Source organism: Neomonachus schauinslandi, chromosome 16 (assembly GCF_002201575.2).
Source record: "Neomonachus schauinslandi chromosome 16, ASM220157v2, whole genome shotgun sequence".
In the NCBI taxonomy this organism is placed as follows: Eukaryota; Metazoa; Chordata; class Mammalia; order Carnivora; family Phocidae; genus Neomonachus; species Neomonachus schauinslandi.
In genome coordinates this window covers 55,376,208-55,399,464 of record NC_058418.1, presented here as the reverse complement: position 1 = coordinate 55,399,464, position 23,257 = coordinate 55,376,208, and the positions used below count along the sequence as shown (strand labels likewise).

Here is a 23,257-nt window from a genome sequence, read left to right as displayed (position 1 = left end):
AGTAGAAAAACACCTCAGACTGAAGCTGACAGTGCAGAGGAAGGGCAAGATAAGGCCTCAACAGCTTTACAGAAAGAATGCTTCCAGATACAGAAAAGAACGACCAATTTCAGTCAGAAGCTACAGAGAAGTCAGTGGAACTGGCAGGATTGCCGGCGGGGGGGGGGGGGGGGGAATAGAAGCTATTTCAGCTCTAGGATCAGACTAAAAAAAAAGCAGAGGTATAGAAGGCACGCCATGAGGAGCCCCTGCAAAGAGCTTGCTGTAGCTGCCTCTGGTGGGAGGTAGAACAAACCTAAATCATTCATCCAGAAACACACTGAAGGTCTACAACATTCCATATACTACAGTGCACAGATGCTGAGCACAGAGAAATGGAGGACTATGATCCCTGCCACCCACAGCCGAACTCTGTCCAAAGAGGGAGGCAGATTCAGTACTGGACAGCGGGACAGGCACTGTAAAAGAAAGAAACGTCATAGAAGCACAAGAGAACAGAAAAGGCCCCAAAGAAATGGGCCTTTAAGCTGGCCTGTCACTACCAGCGTGAGCAGGTGGCAAGATCCCAGCTGTGTTTTGGCAGATTAAAAGATGGACTTGAGAGGAGAGACAATGGAGAAAAGGAGCCACAAAGCAGGAACTAAGCAGACAGGACAGTCTAGAAGGAGTGGTGCGGTGTGAGGAAGGGAAGAAGAGGAGCTGGAGAGCATCCAATCTGCAGCCCGGGCCCCGGGGAGGATGGTGAGACCATGAACTGAACAAGAAAGAAAGGAGTAACACGAAAGGGGAAAGAACAAAACATTTTAAAGCACTGAGCAGACATCCGTAGCATGCTTACTATGTGCCAAGTACTTGGGAGAGAGAAATCCGACAGACTCAGAACCCAGCTGCTCTGAAGGCTGGGCAGCCAGGCAGGGCGTCTGGACCCCTCCAGCTCACTCCATCTCACTCTTGTCCTGAGCCACCATTAGAACTGCTCTTTTTCTTTTTTTTTTTTTTTAAAGATTATCTATTTGACAGAGAGAGAGTGCGAGCACACAAGCAGGGGGAGCGGCAGGCAAAGGGAGAGGGAGAAGTAAGTAGGCTTCCCCACTGATCAGGGAGCCCGATGTGGGACTCGATCCCAGGACCCCGGGATCATGACCTGAGCCGAAAGCAGATGCTTAACTGACAGAGCCACCCAGGTGCCCCTAGAACTGCTCTTTCCCTCAGGCTCCCAGATCACGGTTTCCCAGAAACTGCTAAGAATGCTAGATACTATCAGCTCTCTAATTATACTGTACGTAAGAAGTCTGGACACGTTCTTCAAAGTTTATGTTTAAATTATAAAGAAAACCCCGATCACAGGTCTGACCATGCTAATGAAACAGGGAACCAGGCCCCTGGCTCTCAAAGCAAAGGGTTAGCATCTGCTTCTCCAAGGCCAGCAAGGGACTTTAATGATCCAAACCATACATTGGGCCACAGACATCGGACCTGCGCCCCAGCAACCTGCAGTAACCAAACAACCCGCCATTACTCAACCATGCAAAATCACTGCATCTCAGTAAGCACCGTCCCCAGTAATGAGCTCTATGTCTGTGACAGAGACCAAAAGTAACAGACTGGGAAGTGAAAAGGTCCTCTGACTTCCCGAGAGCATTAAGTGACAGACTACGACATAAATGTAAACTGCAGAACAGATCTGAGCTATCACTGAGCCGTGCAAAGAACACATTCTCAGAGAATCACGAGCTCTGGGCCTAGGAGCCTCGACAACCAGAAGAAAGGCCACTGGAGAACTTTTACAAAAAGCACTGGCTACAAAAGACACACGGGTGCCACTGAGAATGGTCAAGAAAAAACAGGATCAAACAACTATTTCCTTAACTAAACCTTGAACATCTGACACTCCGAAGCACAGAATATACTTCATTAATCAAAATGGTTCAGAGATTAAACATGCTATAATATTATAGCAAAAACCTCAAGCAGTAAGAAGAGTGTTTATTCGACAGGTATGAACCAGCAGGAAAACATGATTTCCAAAGAGCACCCCCCGCCCCCTCCCGCACACATGGCCCGACATCACGTCAGGGAGATGGAGGAGAGAAGCAGCTTACCATCGGGTAGTTCGCCTGTAGCTTGTGTGCCGCAGAGAACTGCTCCACTGTATGGAGGGAGCTGCACAGGGAAGTGGGAAACAAATTTTAATTCAACAAAATGTTAAAACCCAACCCATTCTTTTTCATTAAAACTCTTTATCCAACTTTTCTCATGACATTTTTTAAACAAAATAACATACACTGAGACAGTAAAATTAAATCACCTTCATTTAAGATAAAAATACCATAGGAATTGTTTTAAATACTGTCATTAAGATCCAAAAATGAGGCAAAAAATAAAAATAAAAAAGATTCCAATGGACATGTAAGTCAACTACAATAAAATGCCACGATAAACCCTTAGTTTCGTAGGACGTGAGAGACTGCCCACAGAGACCACAGCCACTGCTCTGCACCACTAACAGAGGTGAGTCTTAGTGACCGCGTGCATGCCACCCTCGCAGCACTGCATGCCCACACAGCAGGGCAGGCAAGGACCAGGCCCCCGGGAAGAGTGGAGAGCCCACAGAGGAGTCTGGGAACCACGGCTCCCTTTTTACCACAGTGCCTTATGTAAATGAATTAATGGCTGAAATCACATTCCTTGTTTGGAAGAGAGAAAGCAAAATGGCAAGTATCTGACCTCTTTGTAAAAACCAGGAAGGTATTATGAATATCCCAAATTTTTCTTCTTCCTAGCCATCCCGTAATATTTAAGAACTGGAAATGTTTCAAACGGACACTGGGGATGAGAAAGTTCAGGATGGAAGGGATAAGGTAAGCGGACTTAAAAGAGAGAACAAAAGAACAAAGCAATGACATCTTAACACAGCACTTCTCCAAGTGTGCCCCCGCAACACCCGGGGTTCCCAAATGGGCCCCGCACTGTGCAACGGTCAAGGGCCCCGGCAATTCTCAGGCCGGCCACTGCCTGAGAACTGCTGCGCAAGGGGCCTCCTCAGCTGATTGCTCCAATTAACTCTTAGCAAGTTGATTCAATGATCACAGTAAGGAAGTTCTCTCCCCCACAGAATGCATGACAAGTAAGAACCTAAGGAAACAAAGGGCAGTTCAAAACAAACTGAAGGCTTGCAGGACCTGAGAGCTGCATGTTTGTCCACTGGGGGGCGCCCAGTGACCATCACGCTGACCCAAAAGAAGCCATTCTGAGTGCTGGCCAAGGGCTACACCTGGCCTTGCACCTGCAGCACAAAGATCAGTCAAACACATGCACACGGTGCTCCAGCATTTACCGTTGGCACAGACACATGGAGCAAAACAGGTGCATCTGAGAACCAATCAGGTTCATGTCCCCCTGCAGTCACAAAAGAAGTTTAGCAAACTCCCAGATAGAGAATACCTTTTCTTTTTCTATCAGTGACATCAGGATGCCCCCTGGTGATGGAAATCTATACATAAACTGTGAGGCACTAAAAGTGCTTGTTTTTCTAATCATGCTGTAGTTACACAAAATGTGGTTAAGTGGTAGAGACAGGACCTGAAAACAGACTCCCCACCCCAGCAGACCCCACGGCAACACTGCATTTTCTGTTCGTGTTTACAACACTTATTCAGAGTTACTAAGCTGGTAAGAAGGTAACCGTGGGAATTAGTGCTATGATGAGTTCAGGTACAAAAGGGTGTGTGTGTATCTTTTTTACTCTATGGCACATGGCACCTTTAATTCAACAAACCTCTGTCACTTATGAGATACCCCCTAGTCTGTGGTAAATGTGTATTTATTACAGACAGCAGGATGAAACTGTAAGAATTGCTCAAACTTCCCTCCTTAACTATATGGCTACTTAAAAGAACATTAAATTATAAAATCAAAGCAAAAAAAAAAACTCACATGATTTCAAGGTGAGCAATGTAAAAAACTGAAATCTAGTTATATTAGATACAAAGTCAAATCAACTTGGTCTAAAAACAGTGCTACCATCTTGTGAAGTCAGTACTCAGGCCCTCTGATTATGAAGGTAATATTTTAAACAAATACTGTATGATATCCCTATCTTTGGAATCTAACAAAAAACAAAACACAAAAACTCAAATCAAAAAAACGAAGAGTGCATGGCACCAGCAAAGTCTCAGGAAGGGGGCGGGGGAGCCGCGGGGTCAGGGGTCACTTGCAACCAGCAGATAAACACGTCCCGGGGCTCTAATACACAGTACGGGGATTACAGACAGCACACCTTATCATAAACTTTAAGCATGCTAAGAAGCCAGACTTTAATTGTTCCCACCACTAAAAGAAATGGCAGCTAATGCTACAACAGCAATCTTGCAATAGAAACGTATCAAATCAGTACGGCGTACACCTTAAACTTACAGGATTTTATATGTCAATTATATTTCATAAAATAAAATGAAACGTTTTAAAGTCTTTTTGGCACCGCCACTATTCTACTGTCTAAAAGACCCTCATGAACCTTAAATCTCTCCTTTGAAATCCCACGAAGAGGGGCGCCTGGGTGGCTCAGTCATTAAGCATCTGCCTTTGGCTCAGGTCATGATCCCAGGGTCCTGGGATCGAGCCCCGCATCGGGCTCCCTGCTCAGCGGGAAGCCTGCTTCTCCCTCTCCCACTCCCCCTGCTTATGTTCCCTCTCTCCTCTCTCTCTGTCAAATAAATAAATAAAATCCTTAAAAAAAAAAAAAAAGAAAGAAAAGAAATCCCATGAAGACACCAAACCACCAAGAATAAAAGCGCACCTGCAGCTGAACCATGCTATCCTGGGCCTGTGTGTACAGTAACACATTAAAGCGCGCATGTGTTGTCTCAAATGTTGAGTTCTGGAAGTCTCAAGAACAATGAGCATTCTTTATTTCTGAACACTAATGACATGATTATGACTGGGGTTCAAAACATGCTTATTCAATAAACTATTTTTTCCATTTGGAGAAATTCACCTTTAAATCACAATGGCTTATAAACTAGAGCACAGCTTTAGAAAAGATATGTTACCTTCAAATTTATACTAATATTTAGGATCACACACAGAAATCAGCTGAGGTTGTTTCTTCTGATTCTGTCAAACTGCTGACCTATCCGGCCTGTGGCAAGCTTTCAAACAGGCAAACTAAAACAGAGTCCAAAACTCAGCTGAGAGGATCAGTGCTTTAGCTGAAAGGTAGAATGTTTTTACATTTTAACACCTGCTGTTTTTCAAACTTTGTTTTATCAGTTCTGGGCCCCAAGTAGAGAAAAAATGTTGTATCAAGTTCCTAGCAGCCAAAGAAGTATATGGACACCAGGGAGGGGTTCTGGTTCCTGCCAGGGGCACAGGGCAGGGGAGCGCTGGTCAGGGCTGCAGTCATTTTCAGTGCAAGATAAAAGGCCCAGCCACATGTTGCAGTTTGGGGCAGAGAACATCATGCCCACACCCACTGATCCAGCCACACATCACCCCATGAAACAGTCTGTGTCCCATGTGATTATATTATTAGATACTCCAGACTCCTAAATTATAATAATTACAATACTGAGAAAGATAGCTTGGCCCAGTCACGTTAATTTGCCTGCATTTCCCTTTTGCAGGTTACTGGACCGACCATATGTGTTTTTGATAGACAACAATGCATTCTCAAAAGCAAAAATACAGAAGACCCCAAAAATAAGCAAGACTTAAATTTCTGGCTATAATTCACTCTGATAAGACAGAGCCATTATTTCTGCAATAAAAAGTTTGACATAACTTTACCACCAACACCCGTATCTGCTACATTTGTTACCCACTAGGTATTCCACCATACCCTAATGATTTCCCAACATTTCTGTGAGGTAAGTAAACATTCTCCATGTTCTCATTTAAGAAAGCACAATGCGATGGAGGAACTGCCCAAGACTGCCCAGCCTGCTTACGTAGCAGAGTGAGAAAGGAGCCCAGCTTCTTCAGACTTAAATATGGTACCTTTTCCACTTTCACATCACAGGAAAACCCAAGGTTTTATTCTGACACTTACTTTCAAACAAGCACTTACAAACCCACACAAATGCACACACTTGAGAAAAGTTTTTGTAAAACACACAAGTTGGGCTTTATCATTTTTTAAAACCATAACTGCAAAGAGCACAGTCTATCCTCTTCCTGGCAGGTGCCTCTGTATCTTACCATGATTTGAAGACAGAAATGATTTAAAATTCAAACCATTAGAAGAGTATATAGAGTAGAACTTCAGTTAACACTAATGCTTGGGAAATACGGGATCTGGTTATGCTTTACCTAATTAACTATTGTTGTTTTTTGGTTTGGTTTTTTTTTTTTGTTTTTTTTGTTTTTGGTCAGGGAACACTAAACTTCAAGCCTTATTCTACAGAATCTAAAATGCACAGATAACATTTTATTGCCTTAGGAAATACATCACACAAGTTAGCTTCACGGTTTCCTGGCTCATATCTTTATATTCCTTAAAATCCTAACTGTTACCATCAATGAACGCAAAACAGACAGAGATGGCATGGAACTCGATTTACTCGTTTTTTAAAAATAAAACCTGATACAAGCTTTGTCTTCTTTGATTTCCTCCCTTTTCCTAAAATGAAAGAGGAGAAACCAATAAATCTCTCTCTCGTCTGTGCAGCTGAAGTAACGCTTTCAACACACTGTCATTTAATCCTTCCTCCACAGCTCCAGAAAGAGTTTAGAGTTCCAGAAGCCAAGGTAAAGCAGGAAGGACCGGCCAAGGCCACATGCAACGCTGGCCCTCTGGCTCCAAATCTAAGGAGTCAGCCTTTCCTGCTCCTCTCCTGAGAAATAAAAGAACTCCGTGCAAAAACACTTCACATGCGTGCAAAGCTACCGTGGACATTAAGGGATCTAAGTGGCTGGTTAGGTCTCATTAAAGTTAAGTACAGTTTTACTTGATTCGCACATACTCCCCCCCACCCCGCCCTTTCTCCTCTTCAATGCAATTTCAACTGTTTTCACATTTACAATACGAATATGAACAAATCTTCCAGGTAAGCTTTTATTAAACTAAAACAGATACCATTACTCACATAGAGAGTGGACATAAAAGAAGACCTGAATGGAAAAATACACCAAAATCATGTTTAGGAAAACTAGCATAGAGATTCTAATTCTCCTATAAATTAACCCATACTTTTAACACAATTCCAACTGAAATTTCAATAGGATTTTTCATGAAACATGACATGCTGCTCATAAATTCCCAAGGAAGAGTTGAGGATGAAGGAGAATCAAAATACTTCTGAATAAGTATAAGAGGGTATGTGCCCTCCCAGAAGATGGATTATAGAGTTGCAGCCATTAAAACAAGTGCTAACGATAGATAAAGCAGGGGGCCACAGCCACAGGGCACTGCGACTAATGGCCCAGCACTCAGCGGCACACTGGGACCACTCACTCCTGCCCTGAGAGAACCCAAGTCAGAGCCCCACCCCACAGACACAGCAGAGTCCGTTCCAACTGCATACACACTACAGTGAAAACAAAACCTTAAAGCTTTTAGAAGAAAACCAGTGTCTTTATTACCTCAGAGAAAGGAAATATTCCTTAAAGACATTTACAAACCATGAGGAAAAAAGCCAATACATTTGGCATTAAAGTTAAAAACGTACTTCCCTTATGCAGCGAAAGAAAAGTGCATCATATATGAAGTTTAAAAGCCCTCATGCTAGAAAAAGATACCTGTAACATGCAAAACCAAAAATTATTAATCATATAAGCAGTAAGAAAAAGATAAGCCACTTAATAAAAAAATGTGGATGGGGAGATAGGGTTAATTCACAGAAGTGGAAATCTGTATCGTCAACAGGCACATGCAATGAAACAGTTCTCAAGTCTGTCACCTGGGAATTGTAAATTAAAACAATGAGAATCCATTCATACCCATCAGACTAACAAAAATTTTAAGTAAGCCTATACTGAGAATAAGCAACAATTTTTTCTTCAAATGAGATGATGAGAACACTAGGGCACCGCTCATGGAGATGCAGACTGCTAACCCGCTTCGAAAGCAGATCAGCAGTCTCCAGTAAAACTACAGATGCTTACAGGTCCTTGCAGGCTGACCAGTTCCATTCCTAGGGCCATATCCTGGAGAAACCCATAGAGGCACGTAAAATATGTTTACTGCAACATTTTTTAACAGTGTACGAACTAAAGACCTAAATGGTCCTCGAGAGGAAAAAAGCCAAATGAGCTGTGACAGCTGTTGATAGCTGTTCTATCAGCAGTACTTAGCAATTAAAATTGAAGAACAAAAAACAAAACATAAGAGCATAGATAAATGTAAAGAATATGTTAGTATGAAATAAACAAACCTCAAAATGATGAATATACAGTTGACCCTTGAACAACATGGGTTTCAACTGTGCAGGTCCACTTCACAGGCAGATTTATTTCTATAAATACAGTACAGTACTATAAATGTATTTTCTCTTCCTTACTATTTTCCTAACATTTTCTTTTCTCTAGCTTACCTTATTCTAAGAATAACTACGTAATACTTATATAACACACAAAATGTGCTAATCAACTGTTCATATTATCAGTAAGGCTTCTGGTCATCATTAGGCTATTAGTAGTTAAGTTTTGGGGGAATCAAAAATTATACACAGATTTTCAAATGAACTGGGGCTGGCGCTCCTAACCCCTGCGTTGTTCAAGAGTCAACTTCAGTATGAAACCATTTATCATTTAAACCACATAAAACATGATGTTACTATCTGCTGATAACCATGTATGTAGTAAAAGGTGAAAACCATAGTCAGTAAACAATACCAATTCAGCAGAGTTGTTACTTCTGCGGAGGGAGAGGAATGAGATGGAAGAGGGGTACAAAGGAGGCTTCAACTGTATCTGTGATGTTTTGCTATTTACAAATATAGCAAAATGTCAACATCAGTCAAATCTGGTTGGTGGGTTTGGGCATTTCTCCTGTTAGTCCCTGTACTTTTCTGTACATTGGATTTATCAAAAAAGCATAAATTTTAAAAATCAAAACTAAAATATAGCCATTAATTATACCTACACATATACTCAATAAAATGTTCTGTCTTACCTCAACTGAAGAGCGAGGAGTCACAAAGAACTGATTGAATTCATCAGGGCTAAAATCTCCAAAAATATACTGGAATAGAAAAAAAAAAAGTCACTGATCACATAAAATACACAATTTATATACTTACAGGGAAAATGCCACATATTATGCCAATCCTACGAAATGTGTAGGCCAGAAGCCCCACGACCCTTTCTTAATTAAACAAATCAAGGGTCTGCAAAATGGAGATTTCCAATTACAAACAAGAAAATACTACTTAGTCTTTTCCATAAATTGTCAGAGAACACTGAAATCGATAAAGCTTATTTTGAAACAGGCCAACTGTGTACACCAAATGTGTAAGCAGAGTCCTGCCTGAAGAACTTTCTGGCTCACAGACACCATGAGGTGTCCCATTTCCCGTTCCGCTGACTCATTCACTACCTCCATTTCAGTGCTCTCGGCCCCACGCACTACTGGAAAGCAGAAAACGTGCTGCACATGGGAAGATAGAGTAATCCAAAAAGAGAAAAATGTTAATGATCCTGATGAACAATCTTTAAGGTATGTTATGTATGTACCTTTAAGATATGTATGTATGTACCTTTTTATCCTGAAATTTCATTTAAACATGATGTATAGATAAACATATTATTGAACAGACAAAGTCTAGTTGTAAACCCTCACTTCCCAGAATTCTGAATATTGACTTTCTGGAAAAACAACTGGTTCAGCTGCATGGAAGCAACTTTGGCAAGTGCCTAGCAGTTCATATTCTCCCTGGAGCTTTAAAAACTAAGTCATTGACAAGAATCAGTATGACTAGATTTCTACAGCAGAGAACCGCTCACTAAATTATTCATTCATCTAATCAATAATTATTTAGAGCCTACTAATGCCATGCACAATGATCAGTACTGGGGATAAAAATGGAAAGCAGAGTTGTGGCTCCTCTGCTCAAATGGGGCTGAGTAACCTGCAGGGAAATGTACAAGCATGTGATTCAAAAATAACCAGTAACTACATACTACATATTTGGATAATGCCTATTATTATCGTAAATGTGAATAAATGCCAACTCTCACAGCCTAAGTAAGTAGTAAGATTGCACCAGGGACTGCTTGGGTGGTACAGTCAGTTATGTGGCCGACTCCTGATTTCAGCTCAGGTCATGATCTCAGGGTCCTAGGATCGAGCCCCAGGTTGGGCTCCCAGCTCAGCGGGGAGTCACTTGGGATTCTCCCTCTCCCCCTCTGTGTGCACACTCTCTCTCTCTAATATATCTTTAAAAAAAAAAAAAAATTCACTGATATTTCTTCTAAGTTTTTTTTATTTACTTATTAATTTTATAGAGAGTGTGCAAGTGAGCAGGGGGAGGAGCAGAAGGGGAGGGTAGAGAATCTCAAGCAGACTCCCCGATGAACACAGAGCCCTACGGGGGTTCGATCTCAGGACCCTGAGATCATAACCTGAGCCTAAACCAAGAGTCAGACACTCAATGACTCAGCTGCCCAGGTGCCCCAACACACGAATATTTCAAGGGAAAATACTGCTGGAGGGCTCTTCGGCAATAGCTAGCAACACTGCAAATATGTATTAAAAACAGGAACACCATCACATAATACTCATACATACTCGTAAAAATCCACAAGGAAACTGTCCATTGATAGTAACGGTGAAAATAAGCAGAGTCCCAAAGCAATTTAGAAATCCTCGTCTGCAATACTTTCACTGTGAACTCAGACCCTCTTATCATTTCCAACACCAGGGAACAAAGCCTGTATTAAGTGTGGTCAGTGTAATAGCAAGCTACGGAAGGGACGGTATCCTTCAGTGAAAGGGAAGCGGAAGGAAGGGTGGGGTGAAGAAACGACATGGCTGACCCGCCTTCCTTTACAGCCCTGCTGCAGAGATCTCGAAGTCTACATACACTTCAAAATTCACTCAGCAGGAAAGGAAAAGACAAACCATAAACTGGGAGAAAATATTCCCAACAATACCAAATGCTGACGAGGATAAGGAAGGACGGAAACTTTCTGCATGGCTGACAAAGATGCAGAACGGTACAGCCACTCTGGGAAAGAGTTTGGCAGTTTACTACCAAGTTATCCCACACCCACTCACTCACCCAAGAGAAAGAAAGACCTATGTCCATGAAAAAACCTGTATGCTGATGTTTACAGCAGCTCTATTCATAATCACTAAAAACAACCCAAATGTCCATCAAGAGGTGAATGTGGTACATCTATAAAAAGAAATGCTACTCAACGGCTCTCAAGAGCGTCATGCTAAGGGAAAGAAGTCCGACTATAAAAAGCTACATGTGGTATAGTTACATTTATGTAACATTCTATAGCAAAACCATAAGGACAGAAAACAGATCAGTGGCTGTCAAAGGCTGGGGAAGGGCTGATCACAAAGAGGCACAAGAAAACTTTTCAGGGTGATGAAATATTCACAGGGGAAGCCTGTTGGAAAAACAGTAACCATCTTAATTGCCAAGGAAACACACAACCCGCTAAAACACTCAAGATTTCAGTCCCCATACAGGAATGGACATGGGAGGACAATGAATGAATAGAATTACTCTTAAAATTGAGTCAATGCAGCAAAGACAGGAAAAAGAAGAGAAAGCAAAGAAATTCTAATTTGTATCCTTCCAGAGATTCTGGCCGATGAAATAAACCCAGATGGCCATGACAAAGGAGCTAGGAGGGACACCTGGCTGGCTCAGTCGGAAGAGCATGCTACTCTTGATCTCAGGGTTGTGAGTTTGAGCTGTGTTGGGCATAGAGCCTACTTATTTAAAAAAGGGTGGGGGAGAGTGCTATCAGAGAACAAGGAAGTGTTCGTGCACATCAGAAAGTTATTCAATTTAAATTACTAAATTTAAAAACTCAGCAGGTCTTAACAGCAGAATCAACAAAACTATAAAGCAATGAAGCAATGTTTTTAAATTTCCAAGAAAAAGGTATTACGTCTGTATAATTCTTAAGCATTTTGTTTGTTTTCATAGAATTCTATTCTACAGTTAAGATTATTCCTCAAATACAAAAGAGAAATAATTCTCTGACATCCGCACACCTTTCTGTTGGGGGATGGGTGCTTAAGAATTCCAGAAAATGAATTCAAGAGATACAAGAGTTGTAAACAAAGAAGCAGGACCCAAGAAACTGCTGATACTGCAGCTGTGAAGTCCAATGCAGATAGTAAGAGTCATGAAACTGGATTCCTGGTGCTTAACTTAATATAAATAGTAAAAACATCCATTTTATCTTCTCTTACAAAGAAGGACCCCTATTTTATTTCAGAATGTGGAGAAGACATATAAGGATGAGAACTGGAAGGTTCGACAGGATCATTAGGTTACTTTCTTGAGGCATATTTTCTTCCTGGGTCTGAAAATAAAAACAAAATGCTCAATTAAATGACACTTCTAAGTACACATTCTTATTTCGGTTCACATACAATCTAAAGTCTTAAAAATAGAAATATGGGTAGCGCAGTAAGAGAACTAAAATTCTGGACTATTTAATAATACTGTGTCAATAAAGAGGAGGTGCAACTCCCAGTATGACCTGTGAGAGCCACGTCCCCGCACCAGGTGGCTGGGAGCAACCTCACCGCCAACCACGGCAATGCTCAGAAAGGTTCCAAGGAAAAAGGTTCTGTTACTTTCAGTCTTACTGTTTTTACTGCTTTATTCATTATTTATTTATTTTAAGAGAGAGAGAAACAGAGAGAGAGAGAATCCCAAGCAGGCTCCATGCCTACCGCAGAGCCCAATACAGGGCTCGATCTCATGACCCCAAGATCATGACCTGGGCGCCTGGGTGGCTCAGTTGGTTAAGCGACTGCCTTCGGCTCAGGTCATGATCCTGGAGTCCCTGGATCGAGTCCCGCATCGGGCTCCCTGCTCGGTGGGGAGTCTGCTTCTCCCTCTGACCCTCCCCCCTCTCATGTACTCGCTCTCTCTCATTCTTTCTCTCTCAAATAAATAAATAAAATCTTTAAAAAAAAAAAAGATCATGACCTAAGCTGAAATCAAGAGTTAGATGCTCAACCAACTGAGCCACCCAGTGGCTTTCTTTATTTTTAAAGTATTATTTGAGGGTGCCCGCACCTGGGTGGCTCAGAGGGTTAAGCATCTGCCTTCAGCTGGGGTCATGGCCTCAAGAGTCCTAGGACAGAGTCCCTGCATCGGGCTCCCTGCTCTGTGGGGAGTCTGCTTCTCCCTCTCTCTCTCTGCTTGCTATCTCTCTTTCGTTCTCTCGAGTAAGTAAATACAATCTTTAAAAAAAATTTTTTTTAAATAAAGTATTATTTGAATAATTTTCAGGCCGCCCGTGTGGCTCAGTCGGTTAAGCATCTGCCTTAGGCTCAGGTCATGATCCCAAGGTCCTGGGATCGTGAGTTCCGAGTCAGGCTCCTTGCTCAGCAGGGAAGCCTGCTTCTCCCTCTGCCTGTCACACCCCCTGCTCGTGCGTGTGCTCTGACAAATGGATAAATAAAATCTTAAAAAAAAAAAAAAAGAAAGAAAACTTCCCCATAGATTTTAAATGTGTTTTTATTTTTTTAAGATGTATTTTATATAGAGTGCAGGAGGAGGGGAAGAGAGAATCCTCAAGCAGACACCCCACTGAGCAAGAAGCCCATCGCAGGGCTCGATCCTAGGACCCTGAGATCATGACCTGAGCTGAAATCGAGTCAGATGCTCAACCAACGGAGCCACCCAGACGCCCCCTAAATGTGTTTTTATTACAACTTCATGCCAATCATTGCTCTACCAGATGCATACCCTCAATCTGATCACAGATCTAACCAGAGAAAAATGTGGAAGAGCTTGCTGTACAGGTGGGGAGAAAATCTCCAAAGAGAACACTCTGGCTATAAAAGGGAAGAAAAGCCGGAGCCCGAGGGAAAGCCAAGTGGAGGCAGTGCAACCACACCAGATTCCTAGTGTGTCTCTCGTTCAGAATTCTTACTTCTGAACCATATAAATAACTTATCTATTCAAAAAATTACTTCAGAAATCACTATACAACTATTCAAAGATACCCATTTTGCAGAGAAATTACAAGCCGGCACCTAAATTTGGGCCTGTGTTCGTTTCAAGACCTCACTGACAACAGATTAGGACTTGATGAAAACATTTAATCTAAAAAAGCCGTCGTAAGCAACTGCTAACTATCAACTATGCAACACTAAAATATCACTTAGCACTCAACAAATGGCTAGCTGGGGCTGCGGTTACCGCAATGGGATCTCCTGAACGCCGGCTCGCACGCGTCAATAAACAAGGCCATCAAAGGACCCGTGAATCACATCCTCCAGCCACAATCAGACCGATTTTCAACCCTTCAAATGCACGAGTCTTTGAAAGTGAGCGGCTACACCTCCACAGTATCACTGGTCGTTTCAGCTCTGTGACCAAGATGACGGAGGGGACTGCTGGGAAGTCGGCGCCGAAGGACGGCGGGGGGCTTGTGCAAGGTGCTCACCTCCCCGGGGAGCTCGGTTAGGATTTGCTTCCTACAGAATAAGCATTCCCTTTATGTTCATGGCAGAGAAACGACCCAGATCTTCTTCCTATGTGTCTGTACATACATACTGCTTATGCTTAACCAGAACGGCAAATGCAATGGAGGAACAGTGCAGGACAGAGCTCAGTCTCACAGATCAGCAGAGCTCAAGCCCCTGGGCTCTCAGGCAAGGGAAAGTTTCCTGAAAGCCAATTCGCACCCTTCGCAGTGCATGCAACAAAACAGACAATTCTTTCTTTCTAGGCACGGTAACGAATGCCTCTTTGGTAACCATTCAAATGTTCACTTGGAACGATTTAACAAAATATCCCATAAAAATTCTGAGGCTATGACATCATTTCAGTGTTTAACAAAATCATCTACATCATTCAAAACTGACTACAGGAAGCATTACCACGAATAAGCATTTATTATCCACACTGTTCCAGAAAGGCAAATAGGAGAGTTGCTTATAAAATAAAAGTTCAAATTAAAAAAACATAAATTCAATGGGAGAGAAAAAAATGTGTATTTTTAATATCCTGGGGCTCCTGGGTGGCTCAGTCATTAGGCGTCTGCCTTCGGCTCAGGTCATGATCCCGGGGTCCTGGGATCGAGCCCCGCATCGGGGTCCTGGGATCGAGCCCCACATCGGGCTCCCTGCTCGGCGGGAAGCCTGCTTCTCCCTCTCCCACTCCCCCTGCTTGTGTTCCCTCTCTCGCTGTCTCTGTCAAATAAATAAATAAAATCTTTAAAAAAAAAATTTTTTTTTTAAATATCCTGATAAAAACTACAAAGACAAAGGCCAAATATTTATTCAAGAGCAAATCCCAGTGCATGGACATAGAATATGCTGCCCTGCATCTTACTGACAAGTATTTAGCTAAATATGCCTGACCAAAGGCTGAAGCCACACAGTGTTATGACACTGAAGCGTCTGTCACAGAAGTTCAGGACAGCCCATTGCCACTACGCATTTAGGTTCTACCACCTCCTTCTCCAAAAGCCTGCTTAATTTTCACTCACAAATTATTCTAGGTGTTTGGCAAAATGAAGAACGTGACCAAACAGAGAGGGGCAGGATTATGTTCTTCAAAAAAGTCAGTTATGAAAGACTGTAGAAACGTCCCGGATGACAAGCTAAAGAGACGTGACAAGCAAACGCAGTGCCTGACCCCAGACTGCATCCCGTCCTGGAGGGAAATGCTATATAGGAGATTATTAGGTCAACTGACAAAATTAGAATATGGACAGTAGGTTATAAAAAGTACTGCACCACGGGCGCCTGGGTGGCTCAGTTGGTTAAGCGACTGCCTTCGGCTCAGGTCATGATCCTGGAGTCCCTGGATCGAGTCCCGCATCGGGCTCCCTGCTCGGCAGGGAGTCTGCTTCTCCCTCTGACCCTCCTCCCTCTCATGCTCTCTGTATCTCATTCTCTCTGTCTCAAATAAATAAATAAAATCTTTAAAAAAAAAAAAAAAAAAAGTACTGCACCAGTGTAGATTTACGAAAGTGGTAACTGACTTACTGTGGTTATGTAAGAGAATATTCCTATTCTTAGGAAATACATTCAAGCGTATGGGGGTAAAAGATCATGGTGCATAATCTCTCAAATCTTAGAGGGTGGAGGAAAAAGTATGTGTCCATGTGTGTATGCAAAGTTTGGGAATATGTGTGTATGTGAAGAGAGAACTCAAGCATACACCAATGATTACGCAAAGGGGGTTAAATCTTAACTGGTCAATCTGGGTAAAGGAGTAAATGGGGGTTCTTCATACTATTTTTATTTTTGCAAATTCTGTAAATTTGAAATGAAGAAATGTTGGGACGCCTGGGTGGTTCAGATGGTTAAGCATCTGCCTTTGGCTCAGGTCATGATCCCAGGGTACTGGCATCAAGCCCCACATCAGGCTCTGTGCTCAGCAAGGAACCTGCTTCTCCCTCTCCCTCTGCCTGCCTGTCTGCCTACTTGTGATCTCTCTCTGTGTGTCAAATAAATAAATAAAATCTTTAAAAAAGAAAAAGAAAAAGAAATGAAGAAATGTATTTTTTTAAAAAGCCAAAGCAGAAAATACTCAGTTGTGAGCAAAACCCTTATCCTCTCTTTATGTGAGTGTGAGACATTCTCCTTCCTCTGGAGGATTATTAATAAATGTATTTTAAAGTCTTTTTAGGGAAAAAATACTATAGGAGTCTGGGTTTAAAAAGATAAAAATGATTCTGCCTGATTTCACAGGATTTATAATTTAGTGGGGAAGAAAATGCCAGCGACCTCATGAATTACTTTTGTCCTATAAGAGCACAGAAAGATAAAACAGGACAACTGAGTCTGCGTGGGAGAAGAAACAGTAGGAACAAGTGCATTCTTTCTTGCATTTCCAAAGCCCAGTGTAGGGCCCAGCACAGACAGATGCTCACTCCGTCCACGAGTTCAGTGAGGATAAAAGAAGGTGCCTAAAGTCCCTCTGTCGGTCCAACTGCATTACAAAAATGTTTATATTGTCCTTTATAATTTCACTCTTCTAATAGTTGTAGCAAATACTGTCTAAGGCAAAGCTGGAAACTCCCTCTAGGTTTTAAGCAACCCCCACCAGAGTTGGCTGAATAACGGAGTCACGAGGAGAAACAAGAAAGCAAAATGGAATTCTCCCTTCCCAGCAGCCATGATGCCCAGAGGAAAGGCATGCAGTCAGGGGGCATGCCCCAAGGGCTGTCAGCCTCTCCATACCCCTCTTAGGGACGCAAGCCAGTGAGGTGCAGAGGCTCTTGCCCACCACCAGGGACACAGCCGACTTCCCCTCACTTCCAACTACCTTCAGCTCAGGCTTTCAGAACTCCCAATGTTTGCATGTTTGATTATTTTCTGATCCTAGAGAGAATATGATAAAAATAGATCTAAGAAGTGCTTCAGGAAAAGGGGGCAAGCCCACAACACAGGACGGAGACAAGACACCGTTGTGGAACGCAGCCCCTGGACGTGGCTGCTCTGGATCTCGTTTTCCGGAGACCCGAGGCCACGGCCCTTAAGAGGGTCTGGCTTGTAAACCCCAGGCAAGGGGCTGGGCAAACGTGGAAATACCACGTTCGTGCTATAGGAAAAGCCATGGTGCCATCTCCACGCAGGGAAGGTTCCCCGCCACACGGCCAGCTCTGCACAGATCTGTGGCAGCGCAGACAGGAGAAACGGGGCGCATGCACTCCAGCGCAGCGCTAGGGGGCGCGGGAGCACAGCACACCGTGCCTCCAGTCCAACTTTGTAAACCTCCCCTCTAAAAGCACCAATACATATGCAGGGCACCACCAAAGCTTGTTCTCTGCCTTCAAAAGGACTAGTGGAAATAGGGGATCAGCGTCTGTGGGAAAAAATGAAGATACAAGGCAGTGCTCCGTGAACGCGCGGCTGCATGCACACTGTCCCTCAGCCTCCCCAAGCAGGCAGGCAACCTCTGGCGTCCAGGCCTAAGTCAAGCCTCGCAGGATGGAAGGACAGAAGCAGGCACCGCCAACAAGAGGCGGAGAGGCACAAAGTCTCCTTCTCCCTCATTTCCCAACCCAAGAAAGCTGAATTTGGGAGAGAAGATGAAACTAACAAACTGTTCCGAGGGAGAGGTTAAGTCTTAATTTCATCTCTAACATGAGGGTGTGCTGGACTAGGTGGCCTCCAGAGCTCTCCCAAGTATCTCCTGGCTCCAAAAGTATCTCCTGGATCTAACAAGGACAAAGAAGCAGGGGTCTGGAAATGTCCTCAGGCGAATCCATGCTACCACATGGATGAAGCCTGAAAACATCACACTGATTAAAAGAAGTCACACGTGACAGGACCACAAGTTGTAGCGTTCCATTCATACGAAATGTCTAGCAGAGACAAATTTCTAGAGACAGAAAGTAAATTGTGGTTGTCGGGGGTTCACGGAAAGGGGAAATGGGAAGTCACTGCTAATGGATATGGGGTTTCTTTTTGGAGTGACGAAATGTTCTAAAATTGACTGTGGTGGTGGTTACACAACTCTGTGAACATGCTAAAAACCACTAAAATGTATTCTTATTAAAATGGGTGAATTCAATGGTATGTGAACTATATCTCAATAAAGTAAAATAAAGGTCAATGCTTGCATAAAAAGTATAATTTCTTTACTAAACTTTTTTTTAAGTTTTTTATTTATTTATTTGAGAGAGAGAGAGCAAGCACTCGCACAAGTGGGAAGAGGGGCAGAGGAAGAGAGAGAAGCAGGGAGCCCGACGTGGGGCTTGATCCCAGGACCCCGGGACCATGACCTGAACTGAAGGCAGACACTTAACCAACTGAGCCACCCAGGTGCCCCTTTACTAAACTTTACTGATCATGCCTCCTCCTTGATGGATGCTAACTGACATCTACTGAGCGGTCGGTCACAGCACACTTTCAACTCTACAAAGTGGTGTGGGTGGTATGGGGATACGTGGAGATGACACTGTTTGGGCAGTCGATGCACAGCAGGAATTTCATTGATTTAACCATATGTCCTGAGCACCGACTATCCGCACTGAGCTGTGCTAGGTTATAAGAAGAAACTGAACAAAACAGACACAGGGTTCAGGACACCACGACATTAACAGTTTTGTCACAGCGCGAGTGGACTGCAAGTTGCAGTGCGTGTTACAAGGGGCAAAAGCAGACAAAGAGGGAGGCAGAGGAATGCTTGATCCTTAATGGACCGGGTTGGAGCAGAAGGGTCCCGAGAAGGGGACAGAACGGACAGACTGTGTTACAAAGCCACTCCTACAGGCAGTACCCTCTTCTTACATTTCAAGCATCAAAAGAGCACAATGCAGTGTCAGTTTCATGTGGTTTGTGTATTTTATGTGACTACTAAAGTCCTATCAGAAGAGCGCCTCTCACCTTCCGAAGCGGGATCTGTAATGGGTTGGCTGTACACTCTCTGAGTGCTTTCATGGAGATTCTGAGCTAAAAGTTGTCCCCACCAAATGCATTTCCAAATTAGAAAACATGATGCATCTAACAGAAATCCATTTTTTACCAACTTTCCAGTCCTATGTCTACATTAGAGTTAGTTACTTCACATAAAGGCAGTTAAATTTTAACTTGCTTTGCTCTAAACTAATACAAATAGCAAGATAAAGAGTCCACATTATACAATAACTTGCTCTCTAGAATTTTTATCACATGGAAAAGACCTGATAAATTATTAGGGAGTGAATTTAGTCCATGTTATCTAGGATAGCTCTGGCAGAAGCTTAAGATTCCACCTACTTCAATTTTCATTACAATCACCTAGGTGCTAATCTAGGAAGGAAGGTATGGAAGAGAGGCAGGAAGAAGGGAAGGAAAAAAAAAAAGAGAGAAGATAAGGGGAAACAGGCAGAACACCAATAAACAAGGACCTTTAGCAGTAGTTGTACCTTTGCTGGGGCCCAGGGTGAATGAGAAGACAGGCTGCAGGGAGTACAAGGGGAAGTTCTGGGAGCCAGAGAAAGGGTTGACAGGTATCTTACCTGTGGAGGTAATTACACAAATGTGTGCATTTGTTAAGATTCATCATATATACTTTAAAAGGGTGAAATTCACTGCAGATATATTATGTCCCCATAAAGGTTTGTGTTTTGTTTTGTTTTGTTTTTTTTGAAGAACAGGAACCCAGTTAAATTCATCTTTGTATCGCCAGCAGTTAATGCAGTACTTGGCATATAGTAGGTGCTCAAAAAAGCCTTGCTGAACAAGTGAATTCAGGAAGAGGAAGATGGAGAGAAAACCCTACAGCAAATTTAAGTTCTAGGGATAGGGAATAACAGCCTCCCCATTCTCCACATCAGGAAACTTCCCACAAGGCAGTGCCATCTAATCACCTGGACTGCTCTGACTGGTTTTTGTTCTCCTGTTTTTAATATCAGAGATGTTCCAGCCAGAAGAACAATTTTCACTTTTAAATATAATCTTTAAATATAACCAAGACATAATCTTTAATATTTAAATATAACATTTAACATAATCAAGACAATCTGAATTAAGCCTTACAGAAAACTTATTAAGACCATGTATTCTGACCCAGAGGAAAATCATTCACAATTACCATGTGGTCTCCCAAACTAAAGAAAAATCAACTTTCACATTTTAAATCCAGAAGGGAAAAAAAGGGTAAAACAAACCATAGATGTGATCAAAAAGTATCAGGGCAGGTCAACCTTTTAAAAATCCAGTTTCAGGGGTGCCTGGGTGGCTCAGTCAGTTAAGCGACTGCCTTCAGCTTGGGTCATGGTCCCAGGGTCCTGGGATCGAGCCCCACATCGGGCTCCCTGCTCCACGGGAGGCCTGCTTCTCCCTCTCCCTCTGTACCCTGCTTGTGTTCCGCTGTGTCTCTCTCGGTCAAATAAATAAAAATCTTTAAATAAAAAATAAAAATCCAGTTTCATTCCCTAGCCCTACTATCCTTGCCTACCAACAAGTCCCCTGTGTCCAGACTCTCCCAGTCTTTACTGCCCCTCTCTTTTTGGCTCAAACTTTTTTAAAAAAACATATTTCACTAAGAACCACCTATCTGCACTCAGATTCACTTTTCTGTAATCAATGTGGAATCTTGTTCTCGTGGACAAAAAAATTCTTCCCTTTTGAACTGATGCACAATAAAATTAACAAGACTGACAATACCAAGTGCAGGTGAGGATATAGAAGAAGGGGGATTTTCATGATTGCTGGTGCAGGAGTCAAACAACACAGACACTTTGGAGAAACCTGGCAGCTTCCTATAAAATAAAACACACACTTACCACGTGACCCAACAATTCCACTTCCAGGAAGTTTCCCCACAAGAATTGAAAACCTACATCCACTGAAGACTTGCACATGAATACAGACCACAGCTTCAATCATAACAAACACCAGAACAAGAAATGTGCATCAAGAGGTGAAGAAAGAAACTGTGGTACAGCCATGTGATGAAATACTACTCCACACTGAAAGGGAGAGAATTCTTACAGTATGGACGAATCTCAAAATGTTATGCAGAGTGAGAGAAGTCAGAGAGAAGAGTACACGCCATATAATTCCACCTCCACAAAATTCTAGAAAAGGGGAACAGCCTCGAATGACAGCAGATCAGGATCTGCCTGGTTACAGGGGTAGAGATTCATGGCAAAGGGGCAGGAGGGAACTTTTGGGGCAACAGACTGATTGTGGGAGTAGTTACCTTGGCATGTATTGATCAAAGCTCAAACTGAAACCTTAAAATTTTGCATACACTTATTGTATTAAATTATACCTCAAAATGGTTGATTTTTAAAAATCGATGCACAATCAGTGCACACCTACAAATAAGGTGGTTGGGGCAGCTCTATTATCAAAGCAGCTCTTGAAGACCAAAGACCACAGCATTAATCTTTCATTTACATAAGGAGTAATCTTAAATACTCTGTCTGTAAACATCCATGCACTGGGATTTTCTTTAAAGATTTCACGTTCCTCGGTCCAAAGACTCTTACTGGTAGCATTCAGAAGCACCCACGATACTGTGCATGATACCTGTATTTTGCTGCCCGTTGTCACCATAAGGGTGCCCACTCCTGTGGTTCCCCAATCACTACACCTCAGATTGTTCTGGCCCAGCTCGGCTTTTCTAAGTGCCTAGATCCCCAACCACCTACTTAAACCCCACACGACACACAGACAATTACTGCCAATAACACTGAGTCAAACCTCAAGTGTTTCATTAAACAGAGTGCTACATGGGAAGAAACTTGTAAGTGCATCTGTTCTACAGGATTTTTCACTTAATGAAATATGAAACAGAAGCTGGGCTACCAAAGGCCACCTGCCAGAAAGGAAAGTGCATCACTAAACCAGAGCTTCAAGTTTAAACACATCTGGAAAAAAGCAGTGTTACTACATACTGACTTTCTTCAATTTGCTGGCCATTGCCAATGGTTTCTTAATACCTTGCAAGATCTAGAGCTGCCAAACTTAGACCCCTGTATCCCATACCTCCAGAGGAAGGAAGATACCTTCAACCCTTTCTATGGCTCCCAAAACTTCCCCATGTTCCCCTAAATGAGTCACTTTGTTTGTTAATGAAGACCAAAGTTACTTAGAAGAAGAGTTGGTCCAAGCAGTAAAAGCTGCTAAATTAAGAACACAAATACAGTGCTGACAGCTAAGGCCAGCCAAGCCCACTGAGGAAGCCGTCCACTTGCCTTTTCAGCTTTACTTCCACCTCATGATCTGCTGAAAACGAAGATTGCAACTATGCAGAAATAGTTTACTTTACCAGCCAAAACAACAGGCTGAACTTCATTCCTGAATTATGTATTTAAGTTCACTGTTATGATTAAAAATCTTTTAAGATTTATTTATTTTAGAGAAAGAGTGAGCAAGCACACACGAGTGGGAGAGGAAGAAAGAACCTCAAGCAGACTCTGCGTTGAGCACGGAGCCGGACATTGGGCTTGACCTCACAACCCTGAGATCATGACCTGAGCCAAAACCAAGAGTCGAGGACGTTCAACTGACTATGCCACCCAGGGGCCCCTAAAAATCTTTTATTAGAGAAAACGAAACCTGAGACTTCAGAAAGTCCCCCTTACGGTAAATATGTGCAGCTCGAAACTTGAGTATCCTGTAAAAGAGGTATTTCACCCAATTAGCTCACAATACTGT

At 42.7% G+C, this 23,257-nt stretch overlaps 1 protein-coding gene across 1 annotated transcript in view; it reads right to left on the bottom strand.

The window, feature by feature from the left end:
• Positions 1 to 23,257, bottom strand: part of USP10 (ubiquitin specific peptidase 10) — a 75,386-nt gene that overhangs the window by 31,677 nt on the left and 20,452 nt on the right. The window contains exons 2-3 of the mRNA XM_021705692.2: positions 9,113 to 9,181; positions 2,103 to 2,163 (exon numbers count right to left, since the gene is read on the bottom strand). Coding sequence (XP_021561367.1) covers positions 2,103 to 2,163; positions 9,113 to 9,181 — 130 coding nt within the window. The remainder of the gene's footprint in view (positions 1 to 2,102; positions 2,164 to 9,112; positions 9,182 to 23,257) is intronic.